At 41.9% G+C, this 23,608-nt stretch overlaps 3 protein-coding genes and 1 pseudogene across 3 annotated transcripts; 1 reads left to right on the top strand and 3 right to left on the bottom strand.

Moving 5' to 3' along the window:
- Nucleotides 1-4,374: 4,374 nt before the first annotated feature.
- LOC112170798 lies at nucleotides 4,375-5,283 on the bottom strand. Its single transcript, XM_024308095.1, has one exon. The coding sequence runs from the start codon at nucleotides 5,281-5,283 to the stop codon at nucleotides 4,375-4,377; it is 909 nt and encodes a 302-aa protein (XP_024163863.1).
- A 57-nt stretch (nucleotides 5,284-5,340) lies between these two features.
- On the bottom strand, nucleotides 5,341-6,033 carry LOC112170797. The gene has a single exon (XM_024308094.1). It carries the CDS (start codon nucleotides 6,031-6,033, stop codon nucleotides 5,341-5,343), a length of 693 nt encoding a protein of 230 aa, XP_024163862.1.
- A 7,490-nt stretch (nucleotides 6,034-13,523) lies between these two features.
- On the top strand, nucleotides 13,524-20,307 carry LOC112170489 (annotated as a pseudogene).
- A 276-nt stretch (nucleotides 20,308-20,583) lies between these two features.
- Nucleotides 20,584-23,276, bottom strand: LOC112170484 (D-3-phosphoglycerate dehydrogenase 1, chloroplastic). Its single transcript, XM_024307792.2, has 5 exons — nucleotides 22,678-23,276; nucleotides 22,215-22,591; nucleotides 22,025-22,135; nucleotides 21,846-21,941; nucleotides 20,584-21,462 (listed from the first exon to the last, which is right to left on the bottom strand). The coding sequence occupies exons 1-5, from the start codon at nucleotides 23,222-23,224 to the stop codon at nucleotides 20,791-20,793; spliced, it is 1,803 nt and encodes a 600-aa protein (XP_024163560.1). The 5' UTR covers nucleotides 23,225-23,276; the 3' UTR covers nucleotides 20,584-20,790.
- Nucleotides 23,277-23,608: the final 332 nt, after the last annotated feature.

The following is a 23,608-nucleotide window of genomic DNA, read 5'->3' as shown; positions in this document are numbered from 1 at the left end:
GAGAATCCGACCGTCGGATTTTCTTATAAATTTGTGAAAATGTTAGCAAGGACAATTCAGGAAGATCCAACCGTTGGATCTTCGTGATGATTTTTAGAGGATGATCCTAAAGGCGATCCGTGAGGATCCGACCGTTGGATCATCATTTAATTTCGATCCGACCGTTGGATTGTCGTTTGAGTATGTTTTTGAGTTATTGGCTAAGTTAAGGTCATGTTTGATTAGGTGATTGCCGGTCTTCCTTGGGTGAGCGGTTTCGGTGTGTATTGTGTTAAATTGAAGACGCAGCGGGAATCTAGAGGTGAGTAAACCTCACGTGGTTCATATTACGAACCGAGTACATTTAATTACTTTATTTTGTCGTAATTGTGTGAAAATATTTATGGAATAAATATTTGTTTTAAATCATATGGACTTGATCAACTACGGTCCATAGGTAAGTAAAATGATTTTAATTATACAAAATGAATTTCACGATTTTATGCTTGAATTATAGTTGGTATTAGTGATTAAGTAGTTAGAGCTCTAACATGTTGTGGGAAAGACCACAGCGGAGATACTGCACGGGTGGGAAAGACCACATGAAGTGAGGAGGATAGCACGGGTGGGAAAGACCACATGCAATAGGAATAGTAATGTGTTGTGGGAAAGACCAAAGCGGAGATACTGCACGGGTGGGAAAGACCACATGCAGTGAGGAGGATTGCATGGGTGGGAAAGACCACATGCAGTGAGGAGGATTGCACGGGTGGGAAAGACCACATGCAATGGGAATAATAGCTGGTTGTGGGTAAGACCACATAGGTGATATAGAGGTCAGGGAATTTTAAGAATGTATTCCTTGTTGTTTCCCGTAAGTTGGTTGATGTTTGCATTGTGGATGTTGAGATTGTTGATTGTTACTTGAGTTTAAGGAATTGAAATTTAATAAATCAACAGTTCATTCTTGTTTACTCATACGAGCTGTCAAAAGCTTACCGGGTTTGGTGTTGTTGCAATCCCGGTACACTATTCAAATTGTGTAGCGGGTAATCCTGCATGTCAGGAGAATCAGGGCGGTGATCGTGCGGGTTAGAGTATTTGTTATAGATTTACATAAATTGTAATAGTGAGGTGAGTTAAGCTCATTTGAGCCTTACAATTTGATTGGTAAGAGTGTACTGTAATAAATAACTTGAGGAGGTGTGAAGTGCGGTTGTTTGTGAGAAAAAAATTCAGGATGTTATTTGTAATTGTTATTATTCATGTTTCGGACTTTGAATTGATTATTCAAAATTCGGGGCGTGACAGTTTGGTATCAGAGCGTAAGGTACATATTTGGTGATATGTCAATACTTACCGAGTGATGGCCCGTCTGCAGCTAATCCCCATCGTGTGCTCTTCGGTATTGGCAAAAATCATTGGGTATGTGTGAGCGTTAGGAGTCGTCTAGGACGTCGAGTTGCTTTAGAACCTTGAGTGCTTCCCTTGTAGTACTGACTTGGTCAATATAGACTTGTATTTGACTTATAATGTGTTTAAGTGCTATACTTATATTAACCAAGCGTACTATGCACCTTAGGTAATGGACAGACAGCGAGGCCATAATGTGCGCAGAAGGGGAGGCAGAATTGGTGGTAGGGAGGAAAGGACCCGTCCCTTAGAGGAAGTTTATTTGAGTGATGTAGAGTCTTCTTTTGATGTACATCCTACTCCGCTTGTTGTGGAGGTAGTGGATGTCGTTCGCTTAGCCAAACTGGTTAAGGAGATCAAACAGTTAGGTGCAACCGCATTTGAAGGGGGAGTTGATCATTGGGCTGCTGATCAGTGGCTTGAGAATATGATGAGCTGTTTTGAGATGGTGATTTGCACCGAAACTGAGAAGTGGAGGATTGCTGCTTACCTTCTTCAGGGTGATGTCAGGATATGGTGGGCGGGTCAGCGGAATACTGTGAATATGGCTACTCTGACTTGGGATGGTTTTGTGGAACTATTCCAGGACATGTACTTCCCTGATGCAGTGAGGGAGCAGATCGAGTTAGATTTCATTACTCTAGAGCAAGGGACTATGACTGTGAGAGAGTACGAAACACGGTTCACCCAATTATACAGGTTCGTTCCCCAGTTGGATGCCCAAGCCTTGGCTAAGAAGTTCCTAAGGGGACTAAATGACAGGATTAGGGAGATAGTGTATCCTCTTCGGTTAGCCACCAAGGAAGAGATCATTGCTAGTGCCATGGCCCATGAACAGGCAACCAGCATGCGTGTAAGTGAACGAGGGGCTGCGAAAGAATCCTTGGGAAAGGGGAAGGCAATTGTGGGAAGCAATGGTTCCATGGATCATGGAGGTGGGTCGTGGAAGCGACGACGGACTCATTTCTATCCACAGGCTCCAGCTAGGATAACCTATCAGCACCAGGCCCCAGTTAAGGCAGTAGCAGCTCCTCCTATTCGGGCTGCACCTATCAGGCAAGCTGCACCTACAGCACCTATGAGATGTTTTAACTGCAAGGAGTTGGGCCATCCTGCCAGGGCGTGCACGAAACCCAAGGTTATGGGATGCTTCCGATGTGGACAGACTGGACACTATGCCAGGGACTGTACTCGACCATAGGGTGCAGGATGGGATAACCAGCATAGACTCTTACCTCCAGCACCAGCTAGAGTCTTCGCCATTGGTCAGGGAGGCACTGGGGTGGAAGGTACCTTATCTGTTTACCGGGTTTGGTGTTGTTGCAATCCCGGTACACTATTCGAATTGTGTAGCGGGTAATCCTGCAGGTCAGGAGAATCAGGGCGGTGATCGTGCGGGTTAGAGTATTTGTTATAGATTTACATAAATTGTAATAGTGAGGTGAGTTAAGCTCATTTGAGCCTTACAATTTGATTGGTGAGAGTGTGCTGTAATAAATAACTTGAGGATTTGGTTTATTGTATTATTGAGAGGTGTGAAGTGCGGTTGTTTGTGAAAAAAAAATTCAGAACGTTATTTGTAATTGTTATTATTCATGTTTCGGACTTTGAATTGATTATTCAAAATTCGGGGCGTGACAGTTTGGATTGTAAGGTCATACTATCGAGAAAGATTTCATGTCCACCTCTTATGGGCATAAGATCAAATTCGGATGCAGCTTCCAACATGAGCCACTCCTGTACCATAAGCGATGCCATGATTAATCGGGGCTTCCTACTCAAAGCATCTGCCACTACGTTGGCCTTCCCAGGATGATGCTCCAAAGTGAAATCATAGTCTTTGATGAGCTCCATCCATCTTCTTTGTCTCATATTCAACTCCTTTTGGGAGAATAGGTACTTCAAACTCTTATGATCATAAAAGAGTTCGAATTTCTCACCATATAGATAGTGTCTCCAAATCTTCAAGGCAAACACTACTACAGCTAGCTCTAGATCATCAATGGGGTAGTTCCGCTCATGAATTTTCAGTTGTCTAGAACCATAAGCAACAACACCACCATTCTGCATCAACACACACCCCAAACCCTGATGAGATGCGTCACTATAGATAACTAGACCACCACCACTAATAGGAATAGTTAACACTGGAGCTGTAGTCAATCTTGTTTTCAGTTCGTTGAAAGCCTTCTCACACTCATCCGTCCATACAAACTGAGTGTCCTTCCTTGTCAATTTGGTCAAAGCTGAAGCAATACTAGAAAACCCCTCAATGAATCGCCTGTAATACCCTGCCAATCCAAGGAAGCTACGGATTTCAGTAACAGTGGTAGAGCGACTCCAACTCATCATCGCTTCAACCTTCGAAGGATCCACCGAAACTCCATCCTTCGAAACTACATGACCGAGGAACTTGACTTCCTTCTACCAAAAATCACACTTCTCAAGCTTGGCAAACAATTTCTTCTCTCTCAGTGTCTGTAGTACAATCCGCAAATGCTCCTCATGCTCATCAGACGACCTTGAATAAATCAAGATGTTGTCTATAAACACTACAACAAATTGATCTAAGTACAGACTGAACGTACAGTTCATCAAGTCCATGAATGCTGCTGGCGCATTAGTTTGGCCAAAAGGCATGACAATGAGCTCAAAATGTCCATACCTGGTCCTAAAAGCCGTCTTTGGAATATCCTCATCCTTCACCCTTAACTGGTGATATCCAGATCTCAAATCAATCTTTGAGAACACAGTAGCCTCTCTAAGCTGATCGAACAAGTCATCTATCCTAGGTAAAGGGTACCTGTTCTTGATAGTCACCTTGTTCAGCTGCCGATAATCTACACATAATCGAAGTGAATTATCCTTCTTCTTCACAAACAGCACTGGTGCCCCCCAAGGAGATACACTAGCCTGAATGAACCCTTGAGCAAGTAATCCATCAATCTGAACCTTCAACTCCTGAAGTTCAGCTGGAGCCATTCAATAGGGTACCTTCGATACAGGGGCAGTACCTGGTATTACATCAATGGAGAAGTCCATTACCCTTTTTGGAGGTAACCCTGGTATCTCCTGAAACACATCCGCATATTCTGAAACTACAGGAATCCCTGAAATCTCAGAAATACTACTCCCTGACTCAATATGAGCAAAAATTCCTGTCCTCATGGTGATGTCGGACCTCAGACAACGGTAATGAAACACTGGTTGTCCCGGAATAAGAAAGGACACAATCATCCTAAAGCAATCAATCAATGCATGGTTTGGGCTCAACCAATCCATACCCAAAATCACATCATACGTGTGATCTGGTATCACAATCAATGATGCAGAGAACTCTCTGCCACCAATCCCAATAGGGCAATCATTACAAAACATATCCAGCTCAAGAGATACACCGAGAGGTGAGGTAACACATAATGATCTAGTAAGAGGCATGGAAATCAAACCTAACACATCTACTACGGAACTAGATACAAAGGAATGGAAGGCTCCCGTATCAAACAGTACTCTTGCAAGATAGTTATAAACAGATAAGGTACCTTCCACCCCAGTGCCTCCCTGACCAATGGCGAAGACGCTAGCTGGTATTGGAGGTAAGAGTCTATGCTGGTTATCCTGTCCTCCACCCTGTGGTCGAGTACAGTCCCTGGCATAGTGTCCAATCTGTCCACATCGGAAGCATCCCACAACCTTGGGTTTCGTGCACGCCCTGGCAGGATGGCCCAACTCCTTGCAGTTAAAACATCTCATAGGTGCTGTAGGTGCAGCCCGAATAGGAGGAGCTGCTACTGCCCTAACTGGGGCCTGGTGCTGATAGGTTATCCTAGCTGGAGCCTGTGGATAGAAATGAGTCCGTCGTCGCTTCCACGACCCACCTCCATGATCCATGGAACCACTGCTTCCCACAATTGCCTTCCCCTTTCCCAAGGATTCTTTCGCAGCCCCTCATTCACTTACACGCATGCTGGTTGCCTGTTCATGGGCCATGGCACTAGCAAAGATCTCTTCCTTGGTGGCTAACCGAAGAGGATACACTATCTCCCTAATCCTGTCATTTAGTCCCCTTAGGAACTTCTTAGCCAAGGCTTGGGCATCCAACTGGGGAACGAACCTGTATAATTGGGTGAACCGTGTTTCGTAATCTCTCACAGTCATAGTCCCTTGCTCTAGAGCAATGAAATCTAACTCGATCTGCTCCCTCACTGCATCAGGGAAGTACATGTCCTGGAATAGTTCCACAAAACCATCCCAAGTCAGAGTAGCCATATTCACAGTATCCCGCTGACCAGCCCACCATATCCTGGCATCACCCTGAAGAAGATAACCAGCAATCTTCCACTTCTCAGTTTCGGTGCAAATCACCATCTCAAAACAGCTCATCATATTCTCAAGCCACTGATCAGCAGCCCAATGATCAACTCCCCCTTCAAATGGGGTTGCACCTAACTGTTTGATCTCCTTAACCAGTTTGGCTAAGCCAACGACATCCACTACCTCCACAACAGGCGGAGTAGGCTGTACATCAAAAGAAGACTCTGCATCACTCAAATAAATTTCCTCTAAGGGACGGGTCCTTTCCCCCCTACCACCAATTCTGCCTCTCCTTCTGCGCACATTATGGCCTCGCTGTCTGTCCATTACCTAAGGTGCATAGTACTCTTGGTTAATATAAGTATAGCACTTAAACACATTATAAGTCAAATACAAGTCCATATTGACCAAGTCAGTACTACAAGGGAAGCACTCAAGGTTCTAAAGCAACTCGACGTCCTAGACGACTCCTAACGCTCACACATACCCAATGATTTTTGCCAATACCGAAGAGCACACGATGGGGATCCGCTGCAGACTGGCCATCACTCGGTAAGTATTGACATATCACCAAATATGTACCTTACGCTCTGATACCAAACAGTCACGCTCGAATTTTGAATAATCAATTCAAAGTCCGAAACATGATTAATAACAATTACAAATAACGTCCTGAATTTTTTTCTCACAAACAACCGCACTTCACACCTATCAATAATATAATAAACCAAATCCTCAAGTTATTTATTACAGCACACTCTCACCAATCAAATTGTAAGGCTCAAATGAGCTTAACTCACCTCACTATTACAATTTATGTAAATCTATAACAAATACTCTAACCCGCACGATCACCGCCCTGATTCTCCTGACATGCAGGATTACCCGCTACACAATTTGAATAGTGTACCGGGATTGCAACAACACCAAACCCGGTAAGCTTTTGACAGCTCGTATGAGTAAACAAGAATGAACTGTTGATTTATTAAATTTCAATTCCTTAAACTCAAGTAACAATCAACAATCTCAACATCCACAATGCAAACATCAACCAACTTACGGGAAACAACAAGGAATACGTTCTTAAAATTCCCTGACCTCTATATCACCTATGTGGTCTTACCCACAACCAGCTATTATTCCCATTGCATGTGGTCTTTTCTAGCCGTGCAATTATCCTCACTGCATGTGGTCTTTCCCACCCGTGCAGTTATCCCCACTGTGGTCTTTCCCACAACACATTACTATTCCTATTGCATGTGGTCTTTCCCACCCCTGCAATCCTCCTCACTGCATGTGGTCTTTCCCACCCGTGCAGTATCTCCACTGTGGTCTTTCCCACAACATGTTAGAGCTCTAACTACATCGTTACTTGTCACCTTGGCCTAGGTTCAATGTAAACGACATATTTCCGGGTTATTTAATAACCCTCGCTCCTTGGACCCCTGTCCTCAGAACCCTACTTTCTCTATCCTCTATTCAACTCAGAAGGTCAACATGATTATCACGAACATTCATCGGTCACCGTTATCACAAATAATCATGGCAATTTCAAAAACAATATCATCTCATAACCAAGTTATCGCAATTCCACACACCTCAATGTCACACCATTTCATATATAACCACGTAAATATATATATATATATACACACACACACACGTAATAAACCGCTCAGGGATAATCACTAATGCCAACTATAATTCAAGCATAAAATCGTGAAATTCATTTTGTGTAATTAAAATCATTTTACTTACCTATGGACCGTAGTTGATCAAGTCCATATGATTTAAAACAAATATTTATTCCATAAATATTTTCACACAATTACGACAAAATAAAGTAATTAAATGTACTCGGTTTGTAATATGAACCACGTGAGGTTTACTCACCTCTAGATTCCCGCTGCGTCTTCAATTTAACACAATACACACCGAAACCTCTCACCCAAGGAAGACCGTCAATCACCTAATCAAACATGACCTTAACTTAGCCAATAACTCAAAAACATACTCAAACGACAATCCAACGGTCAGATCGAAATTAAATGATAATCCAACGGTCGGATCCTCACGGATTGCCTTTAGGATCATCCTCTAAAAATCATCACGAAGATCCAACGGTTGGATCTTCCTTAATCGTCCTTGCTAACATCTTCACAAATTTATAAGAAAATCCGACGGTCGGATTCTCACATATCTCGTTCCAAATTCACTTTTTTTACAATTATACGAAGATCCAACGGTCGGATCTTCGCCCATGACCACACAGGCCACTGGGACAGTCATAAGATCAACATATCAAAACTACAAGTCCATCGGACGGTCCGATCTTCACAGATCACAAATCAAACGATTGAAATCGATCGAAATCGTAAAATTCATAACTTAATCATACGATATCCAAAAATTGCGTATAATATATCGACAAGATCGTATTGAAATGTAGAATCTAAAAATGTACAAAAACTGTCCTTGTGACCCCCGGAGGTGGCCACCGGAGTTAGTGGCAGAGCCGCCGCCGACCACCGCCAATGGTGTCGGGGCTAGGCTGCTCTGCTTCGTCTCATCAAGCCTAATGACTTTCCTAACTAGCATGTAAGCTGAAAATGACCGGAAGGGATATAAATTACCTCGAACCAGTCGGGTTGGCCGGAAAAAAAAAAACCCAGAAACTGGCGAGCTCCTAGTTCGACGTAAAAACTGCAACCTTAGGCCTCGATCCATTCTGGAAAGTTGTTCAGCTCCTCACTCTGAGTTCACCAGTCCAAGAAACACTCAAGACGATGTCCTGTAGCTCGAGATATTTGGATCGATAGCTCCAGTTTCGTTCTTAGCGGGGTTGACTTGCAGCTGCTGCTATGGGCTGCGCCGCCGTGCAAGGACGCTTCTGGGAGCTTCAGTAGGTTGATGCAAGCATGAGGATGAAGTTTGGAAAGGATCGGTGGCCGGTAGCGTAAGATATCTCGATTGGAATCAAAACGGGGTTTTAAACAAACTAGCTCTCCGCCGCCGCTGCCGGCTGTTCCAGGGCGTAAGGCTGCCACTGGCAGCTGCCCAAGGAAGAGACGAAGATGTGGAATGTGGTCTGAGGCCTTGAGGTGACCTGAGGAGAGAGAGAGAGTTTGGAGAGCCTCTGCTCTGTTTTGAGTTCGTCTCAGTCGAGAGAGAGAGAGAGAGAGAGAATTGTCTATTTCTTTCAATTATGCAAACATGTAAGATGATTAAAACAACCGGCCTTGAATCAAGGTACACTTTACCTTTAACAAAGGTGTTTGCCACTAAATTGCTTTGAATAAAAAAAACAGGTTATTACAATCTACCCTCCTTAAAGGAATTTTGTCCCGAAATTTAGGCACACTCGTCGACAAATAGCTGAGGATACCTTTTCCTCATGTCAGACTCCAACTCCCATGATGCATCACCCTCGTCATGTTGACTCCACAACACCTTCACAAGATTAACCTCCTTCCGACGAAGCTGTTTTGTTGACCTATCCAAAATACGAACCGGTTCGACCACGAAGGTCACATCCCCTCTAACCTCTATGGTACCATGGTCAATCACATGGGAGTCATCTCGAACATACCTCCTAAGTATAGACACGTGGAAGACATTGTGCACACCCGATATGCTGACAGGTAGAGCAAGCCGATATGCCAAGTCACCGATCCTTTCTAGAATCTCAAAAGGTCCTACATATCTTGGTGCTAGCTTCCCTTTCTTGCCGAATCTCACCACACCTTTCATAGGTGAGACTTTTAAGAATACATGGCCACGTACTTCGAACTCAACCGATCTTCTCTTCAAATCCGCATAACTCTTCTGCCTACTCTGTGCTGTCCAGATCCTGTCCCGAATAGTAGAGATCTTCTCAGTAGTCTCCTGAACAGGTGCAGGACCCAAGAGTCCCTTATCTCCTACTTCTGCCCAACATACAGGTGTCCTACATGGCCTACCATAAAGAGCCTCATATGGAGCCATGCCTATGCTGGAGTGATAACTATTGTTGTAGGCAAACTCTACCAGTGGTAGATGATCTGCCCAACTTCCTTTAAGATCCAAAACACAAGCTCTAAGCATATCCTCCATCACCTGATTCACTCTTTCAGTCTGCCCATCTGTCTGTGGATGAAATGCGGTGCTCATAGCTAAAGATGTGCCAAAAGCCTTATGGAATCTGTGCCAGAATTCCGATGTGAAACGAGTATCCCGATCAGAAACAATCGTAACGGGCACACCATGAAGCTTCACTATCTCATTCACGTACAACTTACACAACGTGTCACCTGAGTACGTCTTCGCCACAGGAAGAAAGTGTGCAGACTTCGTCAATCGGTCAACAATTACCCAAATCGAGTCATAACCTTGTCTGGACCTAGGCAATCCAGTCACAAAGTCCATGGAGATGTCTTCCCATTTCCACACAGGAATCGGTAACGGTTTCAGCATCCCTGCGGGCCTCTGATGTTCTGCCTTCACTTGTTGACATGTAAGGCACTTCGATACATTTTATGCCACATCCCGCTTCATTCCATACCGCCAAAACTATCTTCGCAGATCCATATACATTTTGGCACCCCCTGGATGTATAGTGTATCGAGATTTATGTGCTTCTCGCATGACTTCATCCTTGAGGTTATCAACACTTGGGACATACAATCTTCCACGAAATCTCAACCCTCCATCTATCCCGATAGCCTACTCAGAAGGGCCCTCCACATTCGGATCAGCAGTCATCTCAGCAATCCTTGCCTGAGCAAACTCATCAAGTGTCTGACCCTGAATGATCCTAGAATTAAAGGTAGAGGTTAGAGGGGATGTGACCTTCGTGGTCGAACCGGTTCGTATTTTGGATAGGTCGACAAAACAGCTTCGTCGGAAGGAGGTTAATCTTGTGAAGGTGTTGTGGAGTCAACATGATGAGGGTGATGCATCATGGGAGTTGGAGTCTGACATGAGGAAAAGGTATCCTCAGCTATTTGTCGACGAGTGTGCCTAAATTTCGGGACGAAATTCCTTTAAGGAGGGTAGATTGTAATAACCTGTTTTTTTTTATTCAAAGCAATTTAGTGGCAAACACCTTTGTTAAAGGTAAAGTGTACCTTGATTCAAGGCCGGTTGTTTTAATCATCTTACATGTCTGCATAATTGAAAGAAACAGACAATTCTCTCTCACTCACTCACTCTCTCTCTCTCTCGACTGAGACGAACTCAAAACAGAGCAGAGGCTCTCCAAACTCTCTCTCTCTCCTCAGGTCACCTCAAGGCCTCAGACCACATTGCACATCTTCGTCTCTTCCTTGCGCAGCTGCCAGTGGCAGCCTTACGCCCTGGAACAGCCGGCAACGGCGGCAGAGAGCCGGTTTGTTTAAAACTCCGTTTTGGTTCCAATCGAGATATCTCATGCTACCGGCCACCGATCCTTTCCAAACTTCATTCTCGTGCTTGCATCAACCTACTGAAGCTCCCAGAAGCGTACTTGCACTGCAGCGCAGCCCGTAGTAGCAACTGCAAGTCAACCCCGCTAAGAAAGAAACCGGAGCTATCGATCCAAATATCTCGAGCTACAGGACGCCGTCTTGAGTGTTTCTTGGACTGGTAAACTCAGAGTGAGGAGCTGAACAACTTTCCAGAAGGGATCGAGGCCTGAGGTTGCAGTTTTTAAGTCGAACTAGGAGCTCGCCGGTTTCTAGGTTCTTTTTCTGGCCAACCCGACAGGTTCGAGGTAATTTATATCCCTTCCGGTCATTTTCAGCTTACATACTAGTTAGGAAAGTCATTAGGCTTGATGAGACGAAGCAGAGCAGCCTAGCCCCGACACCATTGGCGGTGGTCGGCGGCGGCTCTGCCACTAACTCCGGTGGCCACCTCCGGGGGTCACAAGGACAGTTTCTGTACATTTTTAGATTCTACATTTCAATACGATCTTGTCGATATATTATACGCAATTTTTGGATATCGTATAATTAAGTTATGAATTTTACGATTTAGATCGATTTCAATCGTTCGATTTGTGATCTGTGAAGATCGGACCGTCCGATGGACTTGTAGTTTTGATATGTTGATCTTATGACTGTCCCAGTGGCTTTGTGTGGTCATGGGCGAAGATCCGACCGTTGGATCTTCGCATAATTGTAAAAAAAAGTGGATTCGGAAGGCGATATGTGAGAATCCGACCGTCGGATTTTCTTATAAATTTGTGAAGATGTTAGCAAGGACGATTAAGGAAGATCCAACCGTTGGATCTTCGTGATGATTTTTAGAGGATGATCCTAAAGGCGATCCGTGAGGATCCGACCGTTGGATCATCATTTAATTTCGATCCGCCCGTTGGATTGTCGTTTGAGTATGTTTTTGAGTTATTGGCTAAGTTAAGGTCATGTTTGATTAGGTGATTGACGGTCTTCCTTGGGTGAGCGGTTTCGGTGTGTATTGTGTTAAATTGAAGACGCAGCGGGAATCTAGAGGTGAGTAAACCTCACGTGGTTCATATTACAAACCGAGTACATTTAATTACTTTATTTTGTCGTAATTGTGTGAAAATATTTATGGAATAAATATTTGTTTTAAATCATATGGACTTGATCAACTACGGTCCATAGGTAAGTAAAATGATTTTAATTATACAAAATGAATTTCACGATTTTATGCTTGAATTATAGTTGGTATTAGTGATTATCCCTGAACGGTTAATTACGTGTATATATATATATATATATATATATATATATATATTTACGTGGTTATATATGAAATGGTGTGACATTGAGGTGTGTGTGGAATTGCGATAACTTGGTTATGAGATGATATTGTTTTTGAAATTGCCATGATTATTTGTGATAACGGTGACCGATGAATGTTCGTGATAATCATGTTGACCTTCTGAGTTGAATAGAGGGTAGAGAAGGTAGGGTTCTGAGGACAGGGGTCCAAGGAGCGAGGGTTATTAAATAACCCGGAAATATGTCGTTTACATTGAACCTAGGCCAAGGTGACAAGTAACGATGTAGTTAGAGCTCTAACATGTTGTGGGAAAGACCAAAGCGGAGATACTGCACGGGTGGGAAAGACCACATGCAGTGAGGAGGATTGCATGGGTGGGAAAGACCACATGCAGTGAGGAGGATTGCACGGGTGGGAAAGACCACATGCAATGGGAATAATAGCTGGTTGTGGGTAAGACCACATAGGTGATATAGAGGTCAGGGAATTTTAAAAATGTATTCCTTGTTGTTTCCCGTAAGTTGGTTGATGTTTGCATTGTGGATGTTGAGATTGTTGATTGTTACTTGAGTTTAAGGAATTGAAATTTAATAAATCAACAGTTCATTCTTGTTTACTCATACGAGCTGTCAAAAGCTTACCGGGTTTGGTGTTGTTGCAATCCCGGTACACTATTCAAATTGTGTAGCGGGTAATCCTGCATGTCAGGAGAATCAGGGCTGTGATCGTGCGGGTTAGAGTATTTGTTATAGATTTACATAAATTGTAATAGTGAGGTGAGTTAAGCTCATTTGAGCCTTACAATTTGATTGGTAAGAGTGTGCTGTAATAAATAACTTGAGGAGGTGTGAAGTGCGGTTGTTTGTGAGAAAAAAATTCAGGATGTTATTTGTAATTGTTATTATTCATGTTTCGGACTTTGAATTGATTATTCAAAATTCGGGGCGTGACATCAAATCCTGAGGATGTGATTTAGCAATATCCCCTATCTGCCAAACAGCTGTAAATCTGGTTGCTTGGGTCGAACCAGCTATTAGAATCGGGTTAAAGAGATGTGCAAATGAAATGACGTTAAATAAATGATGAAATTATGATCTTACCTGATAAGCATTCCAAGTGCAGTAAACTGAATGGTAAATCCATGGAATCCATTTTGGCGCCGATGCCGTCTCGGCCTCTGACCTCATGAATCTCGTGGATCTTTCCTGTATAGTAGAGAAATTCTCTCGATATACGAAGCCCTAACCACATCGTTCGTGCTCCTCAGCAACCGGCATCACTCATAATCGATCGAATAGAAGACCAGAGATCCGAGAGGTAAATCTCCAACGAGGCAAGGGCTTGTGATCAGCAGTCATGTGGCTCTCGTCCACGCACCAGGGTTAGTTGAGGAAGCATTAGATGCAAATCTGGGGTCGATATTTCAGTTAAGCTCCTCTGTGGCATCTGATTCATCTCTCTCATTCTCTCTGCTATGCTCTCACGTGTGACCCAACCGGATGGGAAACAATTAGGACGTCACGTGCAGCCCATGTGAGGAACAGTCCTCGCGCTGCAGCGTGCAGCCATGCACAATAGACAGCCCCAAATTCTACTCCCATTTCCACTCTCTGACTTTTCCATGCTACAGTCGGAAACAGAATCCAAACCCAACACTTTACTGCTTGAGCTACAGCTTAGCTCCGATCAAAGACTAAAGTATCCTTGATATCTTCGATATTTTCTCGAAATTTCCTTTTTTCGAACGAATTCAAGAAATGCTCGCGGCGGTTTCTCTCTCAGACCCAAAGCTTAGCTCCTTTTGGTTCGTCTTTGCGTGGATTCAGGGGCCCAAGATTGCTGGTCAGAGGTTCCGGTTCGGGTCAGCTGCCCATAGCTCAGTCCCAGTCTGAGAAGAGTTGCAGGTTCTTCTTTGACTAAAGCTTTGATTTTTAACAGTAACCAGTTTTTAGTTTTACTAGTTTGCAATTTGGTTGATTAATATTGGCTAAGTCTGTTAACTAGTAAAACTGAAAGTCTTTACCTCAATCGAATTTTATTAACCCTGGATGTTAGTATTTGAAATGTATCAGTTGCCCTTGCACATAAGTTTAGCTATTAGGCCAGGGAAATTCTAGTGTAGTGGTGGGTATCTCATATCCACATTTACAAAAGTGAGAACAAATTTTGTTGTCAAAGTTGTAATTTGAGTCATACTTTGTGTAATCTTAGTTCTAATAAGGGTAATTACACTCTTACGACATTTTACAAGTTTTTGAACAATTTCGTTGTCAATGTTGTAATCTTAGTTCTAATAATGGTAATTACACCTCTTACGACATTTTTACAAGCTTTTGAACAAATTTGTTGTCAATGTTGTAATTTTTGTTTAACAATATGTAAATAGTGTAAATGGATATGGTAACTTTTGTTCTCAATGTTGTAATTTTGGTTCAAATACTTGTAAATTTTTGTTTAAATAGTTGTAAATGAGGGTATCTCATACCCACCAGTACACTAGCTTGTCTCATTAGGCCATGGAGTAGAATGGCCTAATGGGATGAGTTATAGTGAGAAACTGAGAATGTTTCTAATGACATCCAAAAAGATTTGGACTTTTCAGTTGGTGTGCCATATTGCCATTGTGTGCTGCTGGTATTCATAATTTATGTATCACCTGCATGTTTAGCATTTATCAGGAGTTGACACCAAGTTCTGGATCCTGTGGTCCTTTATGTTCGGTTGACGAAATGAGCTCAATTGATTTTGAGGCCAGTTTCGAGCCAAAGACTGATTTGCTGAAAGCTATGGCAATATTTGCGGCATGAGCTGCAATAGGGACTGTGATTATGGCAATTAACCACTCATGGGTTGCTGCTAATCAGGTACATCTGTGATTGTGGCCTGACCATTTATACACTTATTAGAAGGTCGCTTTATTTCAATATTAAGTTGATATAACCTACTTATGGTACAGGATGTTGCCATGACACTGCTATTTGGAATAGGATATGCAGGCATTATTTTTGAAGAATCTCTGGCCTTCAACAAGAGTGGAGTAGGTTTGATAATGGCTGTATGCTTGTGGATAGTGAGAAGTATTGGTGTAAGATTTATATTTAATGCTTGAAATTACCAGTTGACTTTTGGAGTACCTTGTATGCATATCCTTTTCCTGTAACTAATTATGATTTTTGGCAGGCTCCTTCAACTGATATAGTTGTTGCTGTTGCAGAGTTACAACATGCATCTGCTGAAGTCAGTGAAATAGTATTTTTCTTGCTTGGTGCAATGACAATTGTAGAGACAGTTGATTCTCATCAAGGATTTAAGCTGGTCACTGACAATATAACTACTCGAAAGCCAAGAACACTCCTCTGGGCGGTAAGCTTTTCACTCTGCTCTCAAGTTTATGTATTTCTATTGGACATTTGGTATATCATATTTTATTTTATGAGGAGGAAGAAGAGATTCAGCAGTAAGCAAGTAAACTATGGAAAGAGGGAAGAACTTCCTGCGGTATGTTCCTATGCGGAATCAAATCCGATTGAACCAAGGTTCGATTTCGAATTGGAGAATAAGACGATTGCTCATGTATGTTTTTTTTTTTTTTTTGGGTTCTCTAATTGGGGATTGATTTGGGTCCTCCTCAATTTTTTTGATGCAGAATCTTACCGTGTTTTCTTATTTGTTCCTATAAATAGAAGCAATTGTTGGGGCAAAATCGATTTTGGGGATGTCATTATTTTCTTAGAGATTCAAGCTGTTGAAGCTCCTGAATTTTCAAGGAGGACTTTTGATGGGTATTGATGAATTTCCGACTATTCTCGGGTATTATTTGCTTGATGGTGTTTGTTTTGAGATGTTTTATTAGTTTGACAAAGGTGCAAGTTAGCTTTTGGTGTTCTATGTTTGAATTGTTTTAGTTAAACTTAACTTGCCATGCATTTGCAATTGAAGTTTACATTGGGTGAAATCTTTGTCTCCTTTTCTCTTTTTCTTTTTTGTAGTCTGATCATATTGTCAATGAAATCATGAAATCATATAACTAGCAGTGGTTCAATCATGCATGTTTACATAGATTGCTATTAGATTGTCATGATAGTATCAATTTGCGTATTAACATGTAAAATATCCTTTCTTCTTTGAACAAAATCTGATTGGTACTAAAGAAAGATTGTCATCATAGTATTTTACAAAATCTCCCAACACATGTCCTTTCTTCTTTGAACAAAATCTGATTGATACTTAACCAGATTTATTTATCGGTTTGGACTGCTCATATCATCGTATATATCGGTGGTTTTGGGTTTTAAACAAACTAGAGCTCTCTGCTGTGTGCCTCTTTCTGATTTGAAATTTACAATTAGATAGTATCTACCTTTTGAGTTTTATATGTAAATTTTATCATTGTTTTCTTTAGTTCTTTCAGTTCCTATCCCACAAAAATAAAGAATATTTGTTTGACAAAATTTTTAGGCAATTGTGTTTCCAACAGTGTTTCCAGCTTTATTTAATTTTCATGTTTGCTTAATCTGACTTACAAAGCTCGGATCTTTTGTTGCTTTTGGTTTTGCCTGCAGCAACTTTATCTTCAATTGGATCAATTTACGAGTAGAGTGCCTTCTGTGTGATGTTCAGGTTCCTGGTCAATATAGCTGTGTTGATATCTGCCGTTGGGTTTTTGTGGTTTTATTTCTAGATACAGCAAGTATTCAAAATAAATCTCACTGTTCTCTCTGTTTTGGCTCTTCAGTTTTCTTTTATATGTTTGAAGTTGGCTGCTTTGGGATTGTTAAACTGAGGTTAAGTTTGATTTGGTCTCATTGCTATGAAAAGTATGGATTTCTAAAAAAGGAGGTCACTGCTGTGATATGTATAGTCCAATTGATTGAATTATCTCAATGAATCTGGTATCATTATTTGGTCATCAGTATTGGAATTTGTGCTTCTTTAGCAATGCTTAAGGATTGGAGATCAGGGCTCATAGAATCTGTAATTGTTCAGGATGAATGTTGTATTGAGAATTCATTCTAAACATTTGGTCCTTTGGTTTTTCGTATTATTGGGAAATTGTAGCAGATAAATAGTGTAGATAAGCATGTCAATTTACTAAAATTAGTTGAAGTTATGAGTTTTATGAATCAGATTCGGAACCGTTCGTATTCATTGTTGTAAATTGCAGTTTTGAATGTCTTAACGATCACCAATTTGGCTGAAATTTTACAGAGATGATCTATACATTTGTATTGAGAATTCTTAGTTGTAACGATTGGACCCCAAAATCATTTCATAACATGGATTTAAGGAATTGTATTTCATTGACAGGATTTTAGGAGGAGTTGTTGTCATAGCTGCAAATGCTGGTGGTACGTGGACTCCTATTGGTGATGTTACAACCACTATGTTATGGATTCATGGTCAGATATCAACAGTGGAGACAATGAAGGTCTTTGTCTTTTTTTCTAACAAACCTGTTTTATATATCAAATTTGCTTTTACCTTTTTCATTTTTATATCGTCCTAGTATTTTTGGCTTTTTGCAGATGGATTTATGTTTGATGCATTAACTTGATTTAGTGTCAAATATTATAGTGAATTCAGAAGAAACCAATAATGGTATCTGTCTTTTTTGTTTTTGTTTTTTTTGCTCGGAATCATGGTATTGTCTAGGAACACAGTTTATGCTGCCTACTATTTCTATTCTGAACTTGGAAAGTTGAACAGTTGAACTGTCAATCTGTTAAAAATGGATGATAGCCTATTTGCATTTTGGATTTGGCTTCCCCTGGTGTTGAGTGTGAAAATAATTTGATTTTGAGGACCTGGTTGCTTTAGTCGGTGGTTATTTAACTAGATGACATGTATGCAATACTTTTTTACTGTCTGGTGAATATGTAGGATACAAGTGTTGTAAACTTGTAATGTATTGGTTTATTGTGGTCATCCCGTGTGAATCAATTAACAAAACACACATAAGAATTTTCTTACATATTAGTAATTCAGTGTAGATAATTTTGTGGGAAACTTTGTATTAACATTCAAATTGGACAAAGTAGAGTCAAAATGGTAATCCTTAAATAACTAAGCAATAAATAAGAATTGAAAAGTTACATCTTGAGCTAATGAGAAAAGCCTATAGTCGATATTGTCCCCGCTATTGAAACTCCCTAGTTTCGCTAATCAGATGCGGGGTTTTCTAATGCCATCTAGAGCTTCTTGTTATGTCTGCCGAGTGTAATGTTCTGATATCTTTAACTTTCTCTATATACAATATCGTTTGCAGGTGGCGTATTTAACTATAGTATGCAATACCCTTTTAATGTTGATTGAATTTTATCAAATGTTTGACTAAATGAACAAGTTTTTTACTTGCAGGGATTATTTATACCAGCAGTCGTTTCTGTTGCTGTTCCACTGGCACTTTTGTCCCTTACAAGGTACTTCATATGCATTGTCATAGGAAAGACAAGGAGTTGAGTGATTAAGGGTAGCTTCAAATTGATGGATTGTAGATGATTAATATGAATTTTTATTCTATTCAGTGAAGCAAGTGGTGATGGACCAGACACATCCAATGTCATGGCATCCGAACAGATGGCTCCCCGTGGACAGCTTGTTTTGTCGGTAGGCATCGGAGCTTTGATTTTTGTTCCGGTTTTCAAGTCCCTAACTGGTTTGCCTCCTTACATGGGTATGCTGCTGGGGCTTGGAGTCCTTTGGATTCTGACTGATGCAATCCACCATGGTGAATCAGAAAGACAAAGGTTGAAGGTACCTCAGGCTTTGTCACGGATTGATACTCAAGGAGCAGTTTTCTTCCTTGGAATTCTTTTATCTGTTAGCAGGTAACTAAATAAATACTTAACTCTTTTTTTTCTTCTAGCAGCAAAAATCATCACCATATGCTCAGCAAGTAATCATTGTAAAATTAAGAAGCCAAGAACTTTCAAGTCAAATGCATCATATTGCTGGACATGTAGAAAGCCGCTTGTGATATATCTCCTGCACTTCCATAACATGGCATTGCATCCTCTTCTTGTGGATTTTTTTGTCCATCATGCAAAAGTTATCTTCTGCTTCTTCAAAAGGTTTAACTTGCACTTTCTGCATTTGTACGGTAGCCTGGAGGCGGCAGGAATTCTTCGGGAACTAGCAAACTACCTGGACACTCATATTCCCAATATTGAACTAATTGCATGTTCAATAGGAATTGTCTCAGCAATTATAGACAATGTTCCACTGGTTGCTGCAGCTATGGGGATGTACGATGTCACCTCTTTTCCACAGGACTCTGAGTTTTGGCAGGCTGGTTGCATATTGTGCTGGTACTGGTGGTTCCATGCTAGTTATTGGTTCTTCAGCCGGAGTTGCTTTTATGGGGATGGAAAAGGTGGACTTCTTCTGGTACTTTCGCAAGGTATAAACTAGTGTTGAGTATTCTATTTCTCTAAGAGCATCTAGTTTCAGTTTGGTGTTGGTAAGAAAAAGGTTCATTCTGATTTGTGCAGGTAAGTGGGTATGCTTTTGCCGGTTATGCTGCTGGTATTGCAGCCTATTTAGCAGCTCAAAACCTCCACAGCTCAGGTTCCTTTTCTTTCTGGATCCTGAATTATGACATAAAGAAGCCAACTTGGATCCCGTAGCTTCCAATGAAGCAGTCGATATACTTCAATATGAGTTTCATTCTCATCATATTACTGAAGATTGTGAGTGGGATATTATATAGAATGGTGTTTCCCTCAAGAAATCTACAAAGTTTAATAAATAAACTACAAGGAACCCAAAATTTGGGAGTAAATTTTGTTCCAATAGTCTTCCTAGACGTAGCATATCAAAAGATACTTTTTTTTTTTTTTTTTTTTTTGGAGTGGATCAAAGGATACATGTTGACATGAACTATTTCTTTTCAATTGAAATTTAGTCGAAAAAGGTTGTACATAGTCTATTAGAATTTAGTACAAAAAGTTTGTTCATTACTCGTAATGATTTGCAGCAGGTAAATTGATAAAAAATAAAAATAATAATAATAATAATAATAATAATAAATTTAAAAAAAAAATTTTAAAAAACAAATTAAGTTGACTTATTCTCTGAGATCAAAGCAATTTTTTGGTATTTCTTCTGCAACTGCAAATGATCACATGGTGATTCATCCGAAGATTGTGAACATAGCATGGTAAAGGGGAACTAGAAATTGGGAACAACTCAATAAAGTACATTCTTTTCATTGAAAACTGAAATATTATTCTTCATTCCTTGCTCTAAATCTACCACAACATCAAAGGACTTCAAAATCGGGGAGTAAAGCATGTGGCAATGTCACCCAAAATAAGAGAAGACATAATGAAACAAGGCGCAGATAAATATAACGCCACACTACAACTTGAGGAAAACAAACTCTTCAATGGCTGGAACATCCCCAATCCTTTTCAAAGATTGCTTGCTGGGTTGGTCATCCACACCAATTGCCATGACAGCCTGCTTTCTTGGGGCAATTCTTCCGACACTCATGAAACTAACGTTCACATTCTCCTCTCCTAAAATGCTTCCAACCAATCCTATCATACCCGGCTGATCAACCTGTCTGCAGAGTATAATACTACCTTCCAAGCTCACATCAACTTCAAAAGATCCAACCCTCGTCAAGTGGGGAACCCCATCCTTAACCCGACCCTCCACCTTTATCTCCCCACTGTCTGATATGGCACTGGCAAATTTGGATTCCACATTGGCAATCTGAACTTGGATGGAGTCTAAGGGACTCTCAGGTGAACCATCTAGAATGGTCCGCTCTTCTGTTATCCTGAGTCCTCTCTGTTTAGCAGTGAAATCAGCATTGACCAGATTCACGAAAACACTGGATATTGGCTCAATGAGACCCTTAGTAATCATGGCTCGAAGAAGTCTAGTGTCAAGGTCATCAGGAGCTCTAGCTGAAGCATATGAAACCTTTACATTCTTCACACCACTGCCTCCTGCCACTAACTGGACAGCCAGTCTCCCAAGTTTCTCAGCAAGTTCAACATAAGGCTTCAGTTCCGCCAAAACCTACAATCAAGAATGGCATCAAGATAAAATTGTAAATCCTTACAACAGCCTCAAGAATTCAATCTTCAGATTAGTCTTGGAATTCGACCCGAGAAGATTTTAGTCTTAAAAATTTAGATGCTGCGTAGGAGAAAACTCCAGTTTGTCAACATGATCAAAAGATTTTAGATTTGGTAGTTCTTCAAGAGTTCATTCACTAAAGGATAACTAATAGCCCTACAAATCAAGAATCACATTTGCACTTATGAAACTCAATAGTTACTAACCCAAGGACCCTGCGTATGACTAGTATAAAACAAATCACTATCAGGTTTTACGACAGGTTTTACCTAGAAATCACAAAGAATAAAAAGAAATTAAAATCTTGGGAAATGAAATTATACCTCAGCGGGAACCATTGGTGCATTGACTGCGGTGGCAGCAAGCTCGCCTTTTAAGGCTCCAACGACGGCTTCAGCAATTTCAATGGCCACTCCTTCCTGCACATCAATTCCAAAGTTTATATGATAACCGGGTGAGAAGAAAATAGACATTGTGATACATGCAACGCAGCAAAGTCTACCTGTGCTTCCATGGTACTAGCACCAAGATGAGGGGTGGCAGTAACTCTCTCATGCAACACCAACTTGTTGCCCTGTGGCGGTGGCTCCACAGTAAACACATCAAGAGCAGCCTGCACAAAAACAAGTGCACATTACTAATTGTCCTGCATTAACAAAGAAAATCGCAGAGTTCACATTCACAGTTCGAACCTGAGCAACAATTCCCGAATCAAGTGCCTTGACCAGTGCATCTTCGTCGATAACACCACCACGTGCAACATTCACAATTCTCACTCCTTTCTTCATCTTCGCAAACGTCTCGTCGTTGAGAACCTTATTTGTAGCAGCAGTGAGAGGCATATGCAGGGAGATGAAATCCGCAGTGGCCAAAGCCTCATCGAAGCTCACAAGCTCTACACCTATGGCACGAGCACGATCTGCCGGGGCATAAGGATCGTGTGCAATCACATGCATACCAAGCCCCTTAGCACGACGAGCCACTTCAGATCCAACCTTTCCAAATCCCATCACAGCCAGGGTCTTCCCAACAAGCGAAACTCCCACATACTTGTTTCGCTGCCATTTACCTGAAACAAATCACCACAACAAACAAAATTGAACACCAACTATTTGACAAAATGCCTCAACGAAACTAATTTTCTAACATACCCACCAGCTTTAACAGAAGCATCAGCCTGAGCCACGTTGCGAGCCATGGCGGTGAGGAGAGCAATACCATGCTCTGCCGCGGCGACGGTGTTGGCCGTCGGAGCATTAACCACCAAACAACCAAACTCAGTCGCGGCGCCCAGATCCACATTATCAATCCCCACGCCGGCTCTGCCGACCACCTTCAACCTCCCGCCGGAGGACTCAAACACCTCGCGGCTGACCTTCGTCCCGCTCCGGACAATCAACGCGTCGCAGAGCGAGATCTTCGTGCAGAGCTCCTCGGGGCTCAGATTATACGAGCAGTCCACATTCGCGAACTCCTTCAACAGGTCCAGCCCGGCGTCGCCGAGCTTCTCGGCGACCAAAACCGTCGGCTTGGCGTCGAGCCTGGCCGCGGAGAGAACCACGACGAGTCTCGGCGAGGCGAGGCGGCGGCTGGAGGGGAGGGAGAGGGCGAAGGGGAGGGGGGTCTTGGAGGAGAGAGAGAGCGAGGAAGTAGGGTTGCGGAGAAATGGGGTGCGGAGGGTTTGGGATGCTGACGTGGCCATGATTGGTGGTGACGGAGGTGTCGACGGTGGTTTATTTATGTGAGTGAATAAAGGTGTCTGGTTTCGTATTTATAGTGGGAGGGAGAGAAGAGATCTGAGTGGGGAGGGGGGGGGGTGAGGTCAGCCCTGGGAGTCTCAGGCAGGGGATAGAGGTTTGGGACAGGCGGGAATGTCACGCGCTGGTCATACGGGCGGGAAAATCGGGCCAGGGTGAGAGCGCGTGAGTGTACGGGGGCGGAGGGGAGAGTGGGAATGGAGTTTGGGGTTGGTGGAAAGATGCCCAATCAAGTCGCAGCCATTTGGCAGTGTATCTTAAATGGTAAGTCATTGGTAAAAATGATGAGTTTTTTTTTTTTTTTTGGTAAGTAAGTTGATGAGTTGTTG

This window comes from Rosa chinensis, chromosome 6 (genome assembly GCF_002994745.2).
Source record: "Rosa chinensis cultivar Old Blush chromosome 6, RchiOBHm-V2, whole genome shotgun sequence".
Lineage (NCBI taxonomy): Eukaryota > Viridiplantae > Streptophyta > Magnoliopsida > Rosales > Rosaceae > Rosa > Rosa chinensis.
The sequence above is the reverse complement of the archived record's forward strand: the minus strand, read 5'-3'. Positions and strand labels throughout refer to the sequence as shown.